A 17,762-nucleotide genomic window follows, 5' to 3' on the forward strand; every position below is an offset into this window, starting at 1 on the left:
CGTACCAGAATGCTGAAGTAGAATAGAATGTCATACTAGTTCTGACCAAAGGGACAGAAATAGCTGGTCCAAATAAAGCTCAGAGTTAAAAAGTATTGGTTTTTCTTTGGTGGTGGTTTATGTCTGCCTGTTTTTTGGACCGGGAGTTATTTACTGGCAATTTTTTTTTTTTCCACTCCACCCCACATACTGTTTCCCGGATGGTCTTGCTAGAAGCCAAGTCAGGTAAAATGGCTTTCCTGCCTAGTCCTCCAGCGGCTGCCTGCGGGGTTTGAGATTGAATTCTGACTCCACAAGGCCATTGCCTCTCTTGCCACTCATCATCCCTCCCTGCGTCCTGCCAGAGTGGGCCTGTGGTGTCCAACACATACTCTGCTCTCGGCGGACTGGCTCCTCGGCCGGCGCGCCTTTCTCCTCTTCTCCCCGCTCCCCGTCTCCCCACTCCGTTCACGCTGGAGCCGATGACCCCTGTCCGTCTTTCAAGGCTCAGGCCACATTTCACCTGCCCTGGGAAACCAAATCTCAGCTACAAGATATGATTTTCCTTCTGCTCTCCTCGTTCTGCTTACGACCTCGGCCCGATACTCTCTGGCTCCCCTGCCTTCGCCCACTTCAATATATCCTTGAGATCTGGATTTTTTTTTTTTTTTTAATCTTGTTTGCGTCTGTGGTTGCTAGTGGCACATGTAATTTGGGGCACACTAGGGACCTGCCTATTGCTTGGTATCAGGGAAGACTCTGGTTATGCATGGCCGTGCTTCTCGGTACACAGACATTCATTTTAAAGGCCCTTTGAGGGACGCCTGGGTGGCTCAGTTGGTTAAGCGGCTGCCTTCGGCTCAGGTCATGATCCCAGCGTCCTGGGATCGAGTCCCGCATCGGGCTTCTTGCTTGGCAGGGAGCCTGCTTCTCCCTCTGCCTCTGCCTGCCACTCTGTCTGCCTGTGCTTGCTCTCGCTTCTCTCTCTATGACAAAAAAAAAAAAAAAAAAAAAAAAAAAAAATCTTTAAAGGCCCTTTGAGCTTCTTCTCTTGCTCCCATAGGCTCTGGTCTTGAATTTTCAACCTCTGTATCTAGAGGGCTTCCAGGCTAATGCTGTGTTGCCACATTTCAGTTTCTTCTAATCCTTGGAAGGAAAGCTATCATTTTTAGGTCTTCCTCCATGTGAAGGTATATCAGATTGCTCTTTGGGGAGAGAAAGAGAGTGTGTTTTTTTGAATTTAGGTTGTTTTGTATTAATTTCTTCTTAATATTTTTCCTTTGCTTTTCCCTTTCCATCTTTCCCTCAACTTCTTTCCCATAATTTTGTGAGGATATTTAAATTTTCCTTCATAGATTCAGATTTGTCATGAAATAAGCATTTTGTGGAAATGTAAATGAACAGTGGAGATAGCAAATGAAAAAAAGGTGAATTTTGGACCTGATAAATTCTGTCCATTATGTTTGAATTGAGAGTAAGAAGTTCTTTCTTGAGTAAGCCTTATCAAAAGTGTGCTGTTGGTATGTTGGTGAGGACTCTCTGTTCTCATTACTGCCTTATAATTAAAGCCTAGTCAGAATTATGCTTAACACTTTCAAAGGGCAAAATCATAAGTGATCCGATTGGCTAGTGGGTGGCCCGCGTCCTGGCTCCTTCTGTCTGCCAGGTACCAACTAGCCATGAATGAATGTATAAGGAGCTAAGACTAATAAGCCAACTTCCCGAATCATACTTCTTGAACGCTTACTCTGTGAAACCTTCACAAGCTGCCTTGTTTTTTAAAAATGTCTTATTTGGAAATAATTTCAAATCTATAGAAAAGCTGTAAGAATAAGAATAATACAAAGAACATTCTAGACCCCTCTACCCGGATTCACTTAATGTTACGTAACTTACTCCATTTGCTTTATTACTGAAAGGTAAGTTGCATACATCATGGTTCTTTACCTCTAAATACTTCAGTGTGCACTGCCAAAGAATAAGGATATTCTCTTATATAACCACAACACACTTATCAACTTCAGAGTTAACATTGACATCATATTTTTATCTAATTTACCATCTGTGTTCTAGTTTTTGACTCCATAATATTCCTTACGGCATTTTTTATCCTCCAGTTAAGAATTCAACCTAGGATCGGGTACTCCATAGTTGTCCCGTCCCTTTAGTTTACTTTAATCTGGAATAAATCCGCAGCTTTTTATTGTTTTTATGACATTGACATTTTTAAAGAGCAGAGTACGCGTCCTGCTCCTTTTGATTGAACACTGCTTATTTGGGGTTTATCTGATGCTTCCTCATAGTTAATAACACGCTATGCTTTTCTGGCCAAAATGGCACGCGTGGTTTTATATCTTTCTCGGGACATCGTATCCGGAGACACACGATAGCCCTCTGCCCTTCGTTCCTGCTGTTGATTTGGTTGCTTCACTCAAGGTGCCCCCCAGTTTCTCTGCTGTAGAGTTACTGTCTTTTCCCCTTGCACTGCTAAGCAGTCTGTGGGAAGGTACTATGAGACCAGGCAGATATCCTGTCTCCCTGTCAGTTTAGTGTTCCCTAGGTTTAGCATCTTCTGATGATTCCTTACCAACCTGCCTTAGGAAGAGGTTTTTGATGATAAAGAATTCATGAAGCCCTGCTTCATGAGTAGGTAGTTGGTCAGTTCTGTGCAAGAAGTCTTGGCTTCCTCAATCCAGACCATGGTTTTATGCAGACCGCATTTATCACTGGTATGCTTGGGGGCAGTGAGGAAGGGACACTGGGCTTGGCATCAGCAAACCAAGGTTTTACTTCTGATATGACCAGTTGGTGATCATCATCTGACCTACAGAAAGCCGCTTCCTTACTTTGAGCCCTAGTCTCCCCTTTTGGCAAGTGGGGACAAATAATGGGGCAGGTGTAAGAATGCCAGAAATGGAATTGATATCCAAGTGTGAAGAAGAGAGGAAAGAAACTTACATTTATTGAATATGTATAATATGCTCCATGTTTTCCACTATTTTGTTATATTTCTTGAGATAGATAGACCTCAACCTAGTTCCATTTTACAGCTAGGAAACAAAGAAGCAATAGGAATTGTGTCACTTGTGTAAGGTCCGTCTAGTGTGTCAGACCACAAATGCCTGCTACTTGCCAGGTCCTTGGGCAGGCAGGGAGGTAACGAAGTGAATAAGACACCATCCTTGTCCTCAAGGCACACAAAGAAAGAAAAGACAGGTATTTAAACACATTAGAAAGATAGTAAGTCCAAAACTAGAGGTATATATCGTGAGCCACATTTCTTCGATGTAGACAAATTTAGAGGGTACCTGGTAGTCTGTACCTGGAGATACAATGGCAAAAAGACGGAGAGAGATGGATGTGGTAGAAACTTTTATGTTTAGTTGGGAGACCGACAGTAAACAGGTACAAGGTAAACAGATACAAGAATTCTCATTCACGACAGTATCCAGTGAGAGCGCTATGGAGAAATTAGAGGAGGGTGATGTGTTCACGAATGTGGGGAAGTGTGGGGAACTTGTCCATCTCTGGATTTTAACCTGGGTTTGAATAACTCCAAAGTCTGTGTTCTTTTTGTTTCTCATGGGGGTGTTTCTCTGCACCATATAGTTTTCTTCCTTGGAGCTGGGAAACCAAGTCTCTGGAAATGCTATCAACAAGATCATTTGCTAACTGAAACCATCCCTTAGGGTTTAGTTTGTCTGACTCTTTACCAGAGGACAGACGAGGACACAGGTCAAGACCACGAAACCCAGAGAAGGTGGTTGTGGTTTCACCTGACCTGAAACTGAAATGGGTTTTCTCATTTTTAGCATGAGATTGCAGAAGAATACTCCATTTAGATGTGAACTTACTGTAATGGGGACATTCACTGGGCCCCCTTCTCTTAAGTTACCGCCTTCCAGTGCTTTGGTAAACTCTTGGGTGATGAGAGTTGGTGGTTTCGTTAATTCATCTAAATGTAGTTTTTAGGGCACCTGGGTGGCTCAGTGGGTTAAGCCGCTGCCTTCGGCTCAGTCATGATCTCAGGGTCCTGGGATCGAGGCCCGCATCGGGCTCTCTGCTCAGCAGGGAGCCTGCTTCCCTCTCTCTCTCTCTGCCTGCCTCTCCATCTACTTGTGATTTCTCTCTGTCAAATAAATAAATAAAATCTTTAAAAAAAATAAAAAAATAAAAAATAAATGTAGTTTTTAATCAGAATAAATTTAGAAAATAAATAGGACACATTGAGATGAGGGAAAAACAAAATTCAATTTTTTTTTAAATGAAAGAAGATAGTTCTCTTTTATATTTTGTTAAATATTTTATAGCTTTGGATAATCATGGAGATCTTTGGGGCTTCAAAGACCTAGGAAGCTAAATACTGAGAAGCGGCTATCAGGATTGAAAACCAAATTCTTCGTCCATTCTTCTTGTTAATTGCCAAAGCCAATAAAAGAAGGCAATGGACTGTGTCTTTCTCTGCTAGTGCAGATGGAATCTAAGTAGAACTATAAAGCAATATAATTCTCCCGAGAAATAATCGTATCTCCACCATAACTGCTCCAACTTTGAGAACTGGCTTAAGAATTGTAACTTTAGTCCCGTTGGAGGTCATCAGACTCTGATCCCTTCCAGCCATGTGAATCTCCATGTTTGTCATTGGTAACATCCACTTTGCTTGACTCTTTACAACAGTGGTGCATCACAAGAAATAAAACCTTAAGAGGTAATAATTATAAGGTGTCGGAGTAAGTCCAGAAAGAACTAATAGGTGGTTACCTCAGGAGTCTATAAATATGGCGTTCTTCCACTTTTTACAAGATATAAAAATTCAGCCAAGTTTTTCTTTCTAAATTTATTCCGGAAAATATAAACATTATACACCTTAGAAAATACCAGAGTTCAAACCCCACACACTTTCACTGACAGTATTTTATTTAATCCTCATAATAGTAAAGTAAGAAGGATGCTATATCCCCCAGCTGCAGAGTAAAAAACTTAAAGCTCAGTATTTTGGTCAAGATCAGACAACTAGTACGTGGTCAAGTCCACCTGATTTCAAAACTGACATTCCCCCACCTCATACCCTACTACCTCTTTCTCCCATACCCCAAATTCAGTGCATTGGGAAATCCTGTTGACTTCAGTATCCTTTAAACATAATCCACTATCTGACCACTTCCTGGGACCACCACTGCTACCGCTAATTTAAGCCATCGCGATTGTGTGCTCTGAATATTTTGCAGTACCTTCCTACCCAGCCTCCCCTCCTCCCATCCTTGCCTATAGTCCACACAGTCTGCTCCCAACAGTCGGAGTGATCTCTTTAAAGCTAAATCCAGGTCATTTCACTTTTCTCAAAAATTCTCCTGTGCCCTTTAATTTCTTTTTGAGTTAAATCATGAGTTCTTATGACCTACTATGTTCTGATGTCAAACATCCCACATTTTCTCATCCCCTGCTATTTTTCTGGCCTCCTTGCAGTTCCTCAAACATTTCAAACGCATGTCTGCCTCAGGACCTTTGCACTTCTGTTCTTTCATTGAAAAGGATCTTTACCAAGATAGACTTTTTGCTAGCTCTCTCCCCTCACTGAAATCTTTGCTTATATGTCACCACATCAGAGAGGCCTTTCTTAGTCACCTGCAGGAACAGCGTCTGTCACCCCTGTCCTTACTCTGTCCTTATTTTTCTTTTTTCCTTTTTATCATCACCTCCCAATGTAGTATCATTTTTACTACTTGTTTATAGTCTTTGTGTCCCACCCCTGCCCCAGATTTAAGCTGTATAAGATTAGGGACTTTGCTTTTGTTCACAAATGTAGTCCACTGCTGACAACAGTGTCCTAGTAGGTGCTCAGGAAATGTTTGTTGTTAAGTAAATGTTTTTTTTCGTGCTTTACACAGTTTTTCCTTTTGTTATGTGAATGTTAACAAATAAATTCCACGTATTTGGAGGTAGGTCATTTGTGAGATTACCACCCAGCCAGTCTTTATCAAGGATTTTCTTTGTACAGAACATAGTACATTTTAACTCCTTCATTTGGGGCTTAGGCGTTAAGGTTTATATGTAATGTTACTGTGGGGCCTTTGCTCAATGCCATGTAATCAGGGATCTCTGCCCCATCAGAGTGATGAGATAAGGAAGAGCCCTTTTGTGGAAATGCTCATCTCATGGCCTGCAAGTAAAGGAACACCAGCTCCCCAAACTGCATTCTGTGTACATAGTTATGGGTCTTCTGGAGGATCTCAGATCCTGAGATCCTGAAAGATGAACAGACACACATAAGGAGAAAAGGTTTTCTAAATGATGCCTCCGCAGAGCCACAGTTCTGCATGAAGAACATGTGCTGGTCACACTGGTGAATTGATGCTCACAAAAGACAGATCAGACGTCGTGTCCAGAATTCTGTATTGTGCAAATGCCTGGAGTCCGGTGTCCTTTGGATCCACGTTTTCCAAAGCCCGGTTGTGAGTTGTTCTGGTCATTTTTAAATTCAAGAAGGCATGTTTAGTACAAGTGCCAGCATGAGAGATGCTTTACCACCTGAAATTATGACGTTCAGTATCTGATTCTTGAATGCCTGCCATGCAGTATTTCGTGTCCATCTTTTTTTTTTTAAGGTTTTATTTATTCATTTGATAGAGATCACAAGTGGGCAGAGAGGCAGGCTGGGGGAGGGGGGAGCAGGCTCCCTGGTGAGCAGGGGCTCGATCCCAGGACTCTGGGATCATGACCTGAGCCGAAGGCAGAAGCTTTGACCCACTGAGCCACCCAGGTGCCCTGTGGTGTCCATCTTTCCAGTATACAGTGATGCTATTATTAAGTAGCCTTCCTACTCTGAGTCAGGCCCCTAAATTGTTTTGTAAGGACCAGATTACCTAAGCAAGCTACTCCAGTAGGGGAGGAAAAAAAGATGCACGTTGTTTCCAGGGATTGTTGTTTAAAAAACACACTGGGGTGCACCTGGGTGGCTCAGTCGGTTAGATGTCTGCCTGCAGCTCACGTAGTGATCCAGGGTTCTGGGATCAAGGCTCCCCCCGCAAACTCCCCACCTCCGCCCACCCGCCAATCAAGCTCCCTGCTTGGCGGGGAGCCCGCTTCTCCCTCTCCCTCTGCAGCTCCCTCTGCCTAGGTGCTCACTCTCTCTCAAATAAATAAAATATTAAAAAATAAATAAATAAAATTTTAAAAGCAAGCTGAATAAGGACAAAACAACAGCTTTGCTTTCTGGCCTAATTATTTTCACGTTGGGATTCCAAACTGGAAGACCAAAGCACTTGCCTACACCTGTGGTTGTGAAGGTTCTGGTTGTTTCCAGGCGGGAATCTTTATAATGGCAAAGTTTTGAGCTTAAGCAACTTGTAAAATTTGTTCTGCCACAAAATAGTTCCTGTAGAAGGGTGACTATATTCCCAACCTGCTCACTGTAATATTTCCATGAGTAGGGAGGAAAATGGATTAATTTAGTTATTGTTTACTGTGTTTTTGGTGACTTCTTTAAGGATGTATCTAGATGACACTTTGGGGTATTTCTTTACTTTGACACATACCTTAAATACTCCTTTTTAAATTCTTGGAGATTTTTTTTTATTTATGTATTTGACAGAGAGAGATCACAAGTAGGCAGAGAAGTAGCTAGACCTGTAAATTTGTCTTAGTTTAGATAGGTGATCTTGCTTAAGCTTCAGAATAATATCTAAAATTTTACACCATATTATATTGTGAACTTCCTGGCGTCATTAATTATCTGGACTGCAGCAGTGGAAGGGGGCCCCGATGCAATTCTTCAGTGCCGTGCACACTGAGGAGTTCTGTTACCAAGTCACACAGCAGATCTGTGCGTCCCTTCTATGTGCTAGGGGCTGCTCTGAGCTTTGGCCATATGATGGTGAATAAGACCATGGCTGCATAGAGCTGATACTCTAGAAATCACTACTGTCCCGTGATTGGGTTTAGTTTTCTGTTCCGTTTAGCTTTCGTCCTGCCGCTGCTCCATACATTTCTTTTTTTTCTTTTTAAGATTTTATTTATTTGTTTGACAGAGATCACAAGTAGGCAGAGAGGCAGGCAGAGAGAGAGAGGAGGAAGCAGGCTCCCCACTGAGCAGAGAGTCGGATGCAGGGCTTGATACCACGACTCTGAGATCATGACCTGAGCTGCAGGCAGATGCTTAACCCACTGAGCCACCCAGGCGCCCCGTGCTTCACGCATTTCTGACTCCTGAACCATACTGAACAGCTTTGCAGTTGCCCGAGGACCTTGTGCTCTCTCTCCTTTTCTTTGTTCCCACTGTTCTCATTACCCAAAATGTTCTTCCTTTGTTTGTTTACCTGGCAAAGTCCTCCACTTTATTTAACACTTCGCTCTAAAGTATTTCATCTTTGAATCCTTTGCATCCTCTGCTAGACCACATTAACTGCCTTGATTTTAAGCCATTGGTGGAAATAAAAAACCTTTCCAGAACAGAATTTAAGTTTCTTCATTGGAAAAACATAGCTCGACTTGGGATTCCTAGGCGTGTGTCTCTTGCCTCCACTTCCCGGAGCTAGGAGATTCCCCAGGCTCTCTGGATGGTTTAGCTGAATGGTGAGTGAACTTATTGCACCATCAAGTGGTTCATCCTGGCAGTGCCACTTAATTCTTCTGCAGGATGCTAATAGTCCAACTTATGCCATGTATCTACAGAGAGAGGGAGGGTGATAATATCAAGATGTAATTGGAAGGTATAATTATCAGACCATCTTCATCCTGAGACACTCAGAACTTTACAGAACCCTCAGTGGCTCGTGATCCATAGATGGAAATGGGGTTTTAAATCTTCACTTTTCTTATTAACCGGGAAATCTGAAACAGAGATGTGACACGGGCTTGCTTGTGTTCCTTCATTATTTAAGATGGTGCATAGGTATATGCTTTCTTTTGTTTTGTTTGCCACTCAGCTTGGCAAACGGTTTTCATTCCTCACCCATTGTTAGAGTCTCAGGAAACTCTTCATGTCATACTGTATCCTGGCCACATGGCTTTAAAATTAAAGACCTTTTTGACAAAGTATTTTTGCTCAGTTAAGTGGGGGGTTGCATAGATAGGGGTAAATTCTCAAAAACCAAGAGTCACCTAATCAAAGGTAGCCCAGGTATTGAGGTACTTGGGGGACATTAATTAACTTAGTGTGGGTTTGTGGCTGCCGGCACATAATAGAAAGATGGAGAAGGACCGTGTTTAGGCCCTTGGGCTCTTGGTTCTTACCAGGCAGGCTGGACTTTCAGCCCCCATGTTAATGAGGGTGGAATATATTCCTTGATTCATACTTGGAGTGGGAAAAATTCAAAAACCTAAAAGCAAAAACCCCAAAGAGACATGGGAACATTCCTTCCAGGTCTCAGCAGGAAGGAAACACCTTCTCTGGAACATATCTCAATTTTATTTCTACCTCTAGTGAAATTTTTTATTTTGACCACCAGGTATTAGATCTCCTCTTTAACAGAAACATCACTGTCCTCAATACCCTTTCCTTTCCTGCACATGTGGGAAACGGAATACATTCACTCTTTGATGAATGATCGCCCAACCTACTTCAAACTGCAGAAGGAACCTCTTGTGTCATGAGTTAGGACCCGTTGGAGTAGGGTCTCCTCGTGTTCTATGTTGAATCCTATCCAAATGTGTCAAGCCTCAGCACTAAAGAACTTGACACTAGTTAAGTCCTTCTGACAGGTCATGTTCAAATCTGTCCTCCCATGCCACTCCCCTCAAGGGTCTCTCGGTTACCCAGGCTGTTTCCATGTGGTTTTAGGGTCTCTCCCCACAACGAAGAAAGAAAAAAAAAAAGGTGTGCTAGGGGAAGATCCTATCCTATCAGCAGCAAAGTTTATAAGACTCAGACACAATGGTAAGAAACTAGGAAAGGAAGAGAAGTAGCTAGACTCTGAGAGGGGAAATGCTTATTTTTTAGAGGCACCAAAGCTGTTAGAACTATCTTAAGGAACCACAAATTAGAAGGAAAATGAGCATTATCTCTTTGGGAGGATAAAATGTCAAAAACCTTTGTGGTGGTTTTGTAACAATATTCAGTTTAGTCAAGAGTGGAAAGAGTATCCTTTCCAGAACCACCGCTCTCCAGGTTTGTTTAAGTGCCTTCTTTTTAAAAGGTACAAAAAGGTCTATTTCTGCTTATTTTTAATACTTTCTAAGTCTCAAATTGTTTCGTTGATAGATTGCCGTATTACAGTTGATTTTATGCCATCATGTACTCTCTCAAGCTGACTTTAGATCTCACCAAAATGTTTCTATGTTTCTGCCACTAAGAGCAATCAAGCAATTCTCAGTTTGTGGTCTAACTAATCAAGAGCATGTTTTTTGTTTTTGTTCTTGTGGTGGTGGTGATGGGCTGTTGCCCTTCTAGAGTGTTCTGCCGTACTACGTAGCTACAAAGCTGTCGAAAATCCGAAAGCCAACTCTGGATAAACCGTCTGCGGAGACATATGTGAAGTCTGCGCTGAAAACGGTGGGCTTGCAGTCCCGAACCACCGGATACCTGGTCCATTCTCTTATGGTATGTAGCCTTGCAAGTCTCCAGTCAGCTCTTTGGTTTGGAGTTTTCTTTCCTGCTAGGTCGCAAAAAAGCATGTGGTGTGTTAGCATCTATATGTTGTCTAGACTTACTAATGAGGCATCTATGTTTTATTTTAAACACCCAAGAACTTTAGAATTGACCAACAAAACAATAGAGTAAAACATAAGATCAGATGCTCTCAGTTAGCCCGAATTGTAGGCTGTCATGACATATCTCCCCATTTCTCTCCCTAGGACTCAGTAATTTCAGTCATGCCTACCTGGCTATATTTTAAAATCACCATGAATTTGGGCAAGTCCACGCGGGCTCGCTATATGAAGAAAAACAAGAAGAACTAAGCACTGGTAACTCGCTGAGTAGCTTGGCCTAGTGTGCCAGCCTACATGTGTTTACGGCAAGACACCCACCCGTCTCCAAAGTCTGCGGTTGTCGTTTGATCAGTTACTAATAAGGCTAAATGTTGTCATAATTGGGACGAAAGCAGAAGTTGTGTTCAGGAGTTCTAGACATACATTTTGAATACTGCCAGGAGTTATTTTGAAATTTAATGTAAATGCTCCTATCCAATGGACATAGAACTAATAATACTAACAAGAACAGTGTCATGGGAAGAAACATGATTTTGGCAAATCACGGAATGACAGAGCCAGACATAACACTTCAGTGGTTTCCTCTGGCCCGGATGGTGATGGTTCTTGTATTTTCTCTGAATTATACTTTAAAAAGAAATGGCGAGCTCCATTTATTTTTTTTTTTTTAAACACTTGGAGGGATGGGAGATTAATTGATTCACTTATAGGAGGACACATTGTAATAAGCATTGCTATGAGGTTTTCTAAAAGTATGTCCCAATGTGTATATTTCTGTGGAACTTTTTGTTCTCAAAGGTAGGTAATGACGTAAAAATAATACAGGAAACATGAAGTTCCTTTTGACACATGGAGCCCATGAATATATGCTTTCCTCTAATACATATTTCTTCTCAGTTTAAATGCGTGTAAATACTGAAAGCTATATGGTATGATTTATAAAGGTAAATGGGCCAAAAAATACATTGAGATGAGCAGTCACCTATTGTGCCGCTAAAACCCTGACCCAGGAGAGTGGCCTGCTTGGACCCCAGCCTCTTTTGTCTCTGCACTGCACCAGTCCTGTTGCCATGTGTGACCACAAGCTATTCCTAAAAGAGTAATGGTAACAGAGAAGTGACCTTAGACTTTGAAATCGATACCCTGTAGATAGCAGTCTGACTAGTTTTAATAAAAGATGATATAACCACAGTGATGATTGTAAATGTATTTCTTTGGTGCTTGAAATTAAGGCTGTTTTTACACCGGCTTACTATAAATTAAGACTTACTTTTATCCTACTCCATAATTTGAGGGAAATCACCAAGAGATAATTCAGTATTGTGAAACATGTAACACAGAAGGTAGGTCTTTATGAAAGCTGTGGTTCCTAAGCTCTGAGTTTTAAGCACCAGGAGAGTTGTTTAAAAAAAAAATAGTAATTGCCGTGTTTAGGTGTTGAGGTGTTTCTACCCTTTAGTTTTGCTAGCTAAGGATGTAAAACAAAAATAGGAAGATCCAAAGTACGGTCTGCTCTTAGCATCATTACATAGGAGAAAAGACATTTTAGCACCCAAAAAGTAAGAACATAATCTCAGAATCATTTAAACTGACTTTTGAAATATGATTTTGAAATTGATTTTGAAATGAAAATAAACTTAGTTTTATGAAAAACACATTGCCTTTTTCTTTCTCATTTTGTTGTTGAAATGGTGAAACCACAGTGACCTGAGCGATACTTTGTTTGCTTTCACACGTGGGCTCGTTGATTATTGTGGGTGGTCGTTTTCAGTGGGTTGGTAGCATGGGGAGGGATCGATGTGCAAGCATACACAGTATGTTCCCTTCCACCCAAGTTAGAAAGCAGTTGTATTCTGACCAAATCCTATAGCAATCTCCAAATTTCTGAGCTCTAGCTTTTACTACTTCAACTTGGGTTGTGTCCTCTTAAATTTGACACCTAAGACTGAAGATACTGGAATGAAACTCTGTTTCTAGGCACAGGGAAAAATTCATTGAAAAAAAAAAAACAAAACCCAGTGTACTCCAAACTTTCAAAATAGTGGAGCACAGTTTTTAGACTTCACTTTATATCAACTTGATGTTCTAGTCCTATGTGTGCTAGATAAGGTTGGAACCCAAGAGAGTAGAGTAAAAGAGAGACTGATTCATGAAGAATCAGCTCATTTCACAACACAGTGAGCTAGATTTTAATTTCTTGTTCTTTCATGGTTTCTGGCAGTAGCACGGGGGGAACACATGTAACGACATTGCCATTCTGAGTTGTCTTTGTGCCAGTCCCCCATGCACTGGGAGTAAATACAGATGTTATGACTGTTTCTCAATTTCCTCAAATGTGGTCCTGCCCTAAATAGATGACTTCCTCTCATTGGATCATTTATTGCATTGAAATACGACAGAACCGAACTTTATATGGGGTGAACATCAGTGGTGACACCAGACAAATGGTGCTGATGCCATGTAGAAGAGATTTATTGTAATACCTTATGAGAATGCAATAAACTTAGGTTGTACTCTAATTTTTTAAACTCTGTTGATACCAAGTTATCTGAGATTTAGGTGGTCCTGGATTCTGCTGCTTTGATCTGTAGTTACAGTGTCAGAGGAAATTGTCAAAGCTCTTTATTGAATATGTTGGAAACTAATCCAATTAAGAAATGTTTAAGGGCTCACTACTTTGTACTTTGATACGTACCTCATGATGAAAACTATACATGTGGACAGAATTTAAATTCCCTCTTGGAATGTAATTCTTTCTGTAGAGGTTTATGTAGAGATATCTAGAAATGAAACACTGTGTCCAGCATGAACACAAACATATTAAATGAATCCATGTTAACGTGATGATGGCATATTACAACTTTGCCTCTCCTTTTACCTGTATCTGAAAAGCCAGCGAAATGGGTACTACAAATGATAATCCTAAAAGGATATAAGGCAAACTTGTTTTCCTTACTACAGAAGTTTCTAGATATAGCATTGTGTACATTTATTGAGTGCTAACCACATGCTGTTTACTCTTCTGGGAAAGAAGAAGAAACTACAGTGAAAAAGAGACCAAAGATTTTGCCTCCGTAGAGCTTACGTTTGAGCTGGGGAAAGGTGAGGCAAGCAAAGGAGGGAGACAGGTTAAAAAAGAAGAAAGAAATAGTAACATAGCATAAGTGCTTTATGATATGCAGTGAGGGGTGCGGAACGAAGCTAGGTAAGGAGGATGGGGAATCAATGTGTGTAGGCTTGTATACTCATAGTGGGTGTGGAGAAAGGTTTTGAATTGTCTTGGGGAAGCCTTTCGGCTTTGTGGGAGAAGGCAGACTAGCCTGAGCAAAGAACCCAAGGAGACTGCATATCTGGTATATTCCAAAATCGCTATGAGTACATACATATTGAAGTACATCCTGCATGAAGTCTAAAGATTTCAGAGATCTTGTTTAGTTTAGTTATGACTTTTTAGTATGAAATCACCTTACGTTGTTGGTCATATTTCACTATCTTTGTACTGCCGAATTCAATTTGCTGGTATTTTATTTGGAATGTTTGCATCTATATTTAGGAAATTGGTTTGCAATCTTTTTCATATTTGTCTGGCTTTCATATTAATATTATAACTTCATTAAATGAGCTGGGAATTGGGGTGCCTGGGTGGCTCAGTGGGTTAAGCCTCTGCCTTCAGCTCGGGTCATGATCTCAGGGTCCTGGGATCGAGCCCTACATTAGGCTCTCTGCTCAGCAGGAAGCCTGCTTCCCCCTCTCTCTGTCTGCCTCTCTGCCTACTTGTGATCTCTCTCTCTCTGTCAAATAGATAAATAAAATCTTTAAAAAAAGAAAAATGAGCTGGGAATTGTTGCTTATTTTACTATGCCCTGGAAGACTAAAAGATTGGAGCAGTCTTTTTCCTTGAAGTTTATAAAACCATCTGGCCATAGTATTTATCGTTGCGAAGATTTTTAACTCGTGATGATGTTGTTTTATGGTAATAAGACTACTCAAGCCTTCAATTTTTTCTTGAGTCAATTTTGAAAAAAAAAAATTCTAAGCACTGACTCGTTTTTTCCCCAACATAATGTGTATTATTAGCATAATGTGATTTGAGGAATCTTTGATTTTTTTTTTAAGCCTTCTTTTTCCTTTCCCAATATTCCTTGTGTTTTCTCACTTTCTTTCCCTTGACTTTTCACTAGAAATTTATCTCCTTTATTAGTTTTTAAAGGAGCAACTTTTGGGGGTGCTTGGGTGGCTCAGTGGGTTAAGCCTCTGCTTTTGGCTCAGGTCATGATGTCAGGATCCTGAGATCAAGCCCTGCATCAGGCCCTCTGCTCAGCAGGGAGCCTGCTTCCCCACTCTCTGCCTGCCTCTCTGCCTACTTGTGATCTTTCTCTCTCTCTTTCTCTCTCTGTCAAATAAAGAAAGAAAATCCTTAAGTTAAAAAAAAAAGCAATTTTGGCTTTATTGATCCTTTCGGCCCTTCTCACTATATGGTCTCCTGATTTCTGGCAGTTTATTCTGTAATTTTTCTTATTTCACAAACTGAACATTTCATCCATGTTTTAACATTTTTTCTATTCTGACATAAACATTTATTGCTCTAAGTTTAATTATCTTTCACTACATCCCACAATTCAGGAGTGTGTGTGTGTGTGTGTGTGTGTGTGTGTGTCTGTGTACATAAACGTGCATACACACATTCTTTTTCAGTGCTAATATTTAAAAATTTATGACTTTGACCTCTGACCTGTTTAGAAATATTTTTTAAAGCACAAATTCAAATTTTTATAAATGCTATTTCCTTTTTAAAATGCTTGTGTTGGGGTACCTGGGTGGCTCAGTGGGTTAAGCCTGTGCCTTCAGCTCAGGTCATGATCTCAGGGTCTTGGGATCGAGCCCCACATCGGGCTGTCTGCTCAGCGGGGAGCCTGCTTCCTGCCCCCTTCTGCCTACCTCTCTGCCTACTTGTAATCTCTTTCTGTGTCAAATAAATAAATAAAATCTTAAAAAATAAAATAAAATGCTTGTGTTGGTATCACCATTAATGAGGCAATTTTATATTTTGTATATTGTGTTATCGTGGACTGAAGATACAATATCAATTATGTAGTATTCCTTCCAAAAATGTATAATCTGAACCTAATCACACTTGATCTTTGCCAAAAGGCCAAGAAGCAATAATATGAACCTAATCAAAAAGAAATATCAGAAAAATCTAAATTGAAAGATACCCTACAAAATAACCAACTTAAATTTGTCAAAAGTTTCAGATTAAAGAAAATTAAAGAAATGTGACAAGTAAATGTTACATGATCTCAGATTGAATCTTGATTAAAAAATGGGATTTTTGAGACAATGGGTAAGATTTGAGTAAGGTCTGTGGGTTAGATAATAGCATCGTATCAATGTTAATTTCCTGAGTTTGATCATTGTACTGTGGTTATTCAAGAAAAAGCTCTTGAATTTTAGGAAATACACACTAGAGTATTTAGGGATAATGGGACATTATCTATGCAACTTAATCTCAAAAGCTTCAGAAAAAAATTATACAGAAAAAGATAAAGCAAACGTGTTAAAATGTTAACATTGGAAGAATCTAGGTAAAAGTTGGTATATGAGAACTCTGTGTGCTGCACTGTAGAATTCCCATAAATATGAAATTTATTTGGAATAAAAAGTGAAATCTTTTATTATTGATTTCTAAATAATTAGACGAGAACATGTGGGTGTGGCCCAGCTTGGGCAAGTTATAACCTTTCTCTGCCTCAGTTTTGCCTTCTGAAAAATGAGAGTAACAACACCTGACTTGTAAACTGTTGGTGAGCAAAAATTCATATTTTTTAAGTACTCAGGATCTAGCCTGGCATAAAGTAAATAAAAATGTTGTAGTAGCCTGAATAGTGGCCCCCAAAGATACCAGATCCAGATCCCTGGACCCCGTAAACACTACCTTAGGTGGAAAAAGGTCTTTGCAGGTGTGATTAAGTTAGAAGATCTTCAGATGAGATTACCTAAATGAGCCCTAAATGGAATCACAAATATCCTTAATAAGAGGACTATTACACACAGAAAAGGAGAAAGCAGGGGTACCTCGGAGGCAGAGATTGGAGGGATGCAGCCACAAGTCAAGGAATGCAGGTGGCTACTGGGCACTGTTAGATGCCAGCAACTGGATTATTTCCCAGAGTTTCCGGAGGATTGAGGACCCAACTGACACCTTGATTTTGGACTTCTGGCCTGTGATCTTGTTTTAAGCCACTGAGTTTATGGTAATGTTACAGCAGCCATAGGAAACTAATACAAATGTAAACCCTTTACTTTCACCAGTTCTTAGAAAGGTTTTAAGATGTATTTTATGTCTAGATATGGCCAACTTTTTAAAAAGTTTTTACTTAAATTCAATTTAATTAACATATACTGTATATTAGTTTCAGAGGTAGAAATTAGTGATTCATCAGTTGCATACAACACTCAGGCCTCCTTCATCCTGTGCCCTCCTTAATACCCATCACCCACTTACCCCATCAACCCTCAGTTTGTTTCCTATGATTGAGTCTCATGATTTACCTCCCTGTTTTTTTAAAATGTACCATATGGTTTTCCAATTGTTATCTTCTATATATGTACATTAAGCTTATTAGTTCTTCAAATCTCCCCTGTCTTTACTAATGTTTGTTTGCCTGACTTGTCAATAATTGAGAGAAGTATTTTTGAAATCTCTCACTATAATGATGGATTCAGATTCCCTGTTTTATCCGTTTTTGCTTTATATATTTGGAGACTATCTTGTTAGGCTAATAAAGTTTAGAATTATGCCTTCCTGGTGGGTTGAACTCTTTTTTTGGTCATGCAGTGACAGCCTTATTGCTAATGCTTTTTGCCTTAAAATCTGTTTTCTGCGATTCCAAACTAGCTATCTCCGCTTTATTTTGGTTAGCATATAGTAGTATATATTTTTCAATTGTTTTACTATCTATTTTTCTATGTATTTATGTTATTCTTTACTGTAAATTCCAATTGTTTATTGAGAAATCTACCTTTTTCACGTTTTCTTCTTTTCCTCAGTTTTTATAAATATTTATGAGTTGTTTTAAAGTTCTTCTCTGCTTAACCCTACATTTGGATCATCTGTAGATCTACTTATTTGGGTT

General features: G+C 40.1%; 1 protein-coding gene across 1 annotated transcript in view; it reads left to right on the plus strand.

Annotated features, from left to right (window-relative positions):
- The window catches only part of HSD17B12 (hydroxysteroid 17-beta dehydrogenase 12), a 160,655-nt gene extending 148,372 nt beyond the window's left edge, over positions 1 to 12,283 (plus strand). The window contains exons 10-11 of the mRNA XM_032360519.1: positions 10,367 to 10,516; positions 10,771 to 12,283. Of these exons, the coding sequence (XP_032216410.1) occupies positions 10,367 to 10,516; positions 10,771 to 10,875 (255 nt within the window). The 3' untranslated portion in view covers positions 10,876 to 12,283. The remainder of the gene's footprint in view (positions 1 to 10,366; positions 10,517 to 10,770) is intronic.
- Positions 12,284 to 17,762: the final 5,479 nt, after the last annotated feature.

The sequence above is a fragment of the Mustela erminea genome, chromosome 9 (assembly GCF_009829155.1).
Source record: "Mustela erminea isolate mMusErm1 chromosome 9, mMusErm1.Pri, whole genome shotgun sequence".
NCBI classification, from domain to species: domain Eukaryota; kingdom Metazoa; phylum Chordata; class Mammalia; order Carnivora; family Mustelidae; genus Mustela; species Mustela erminea.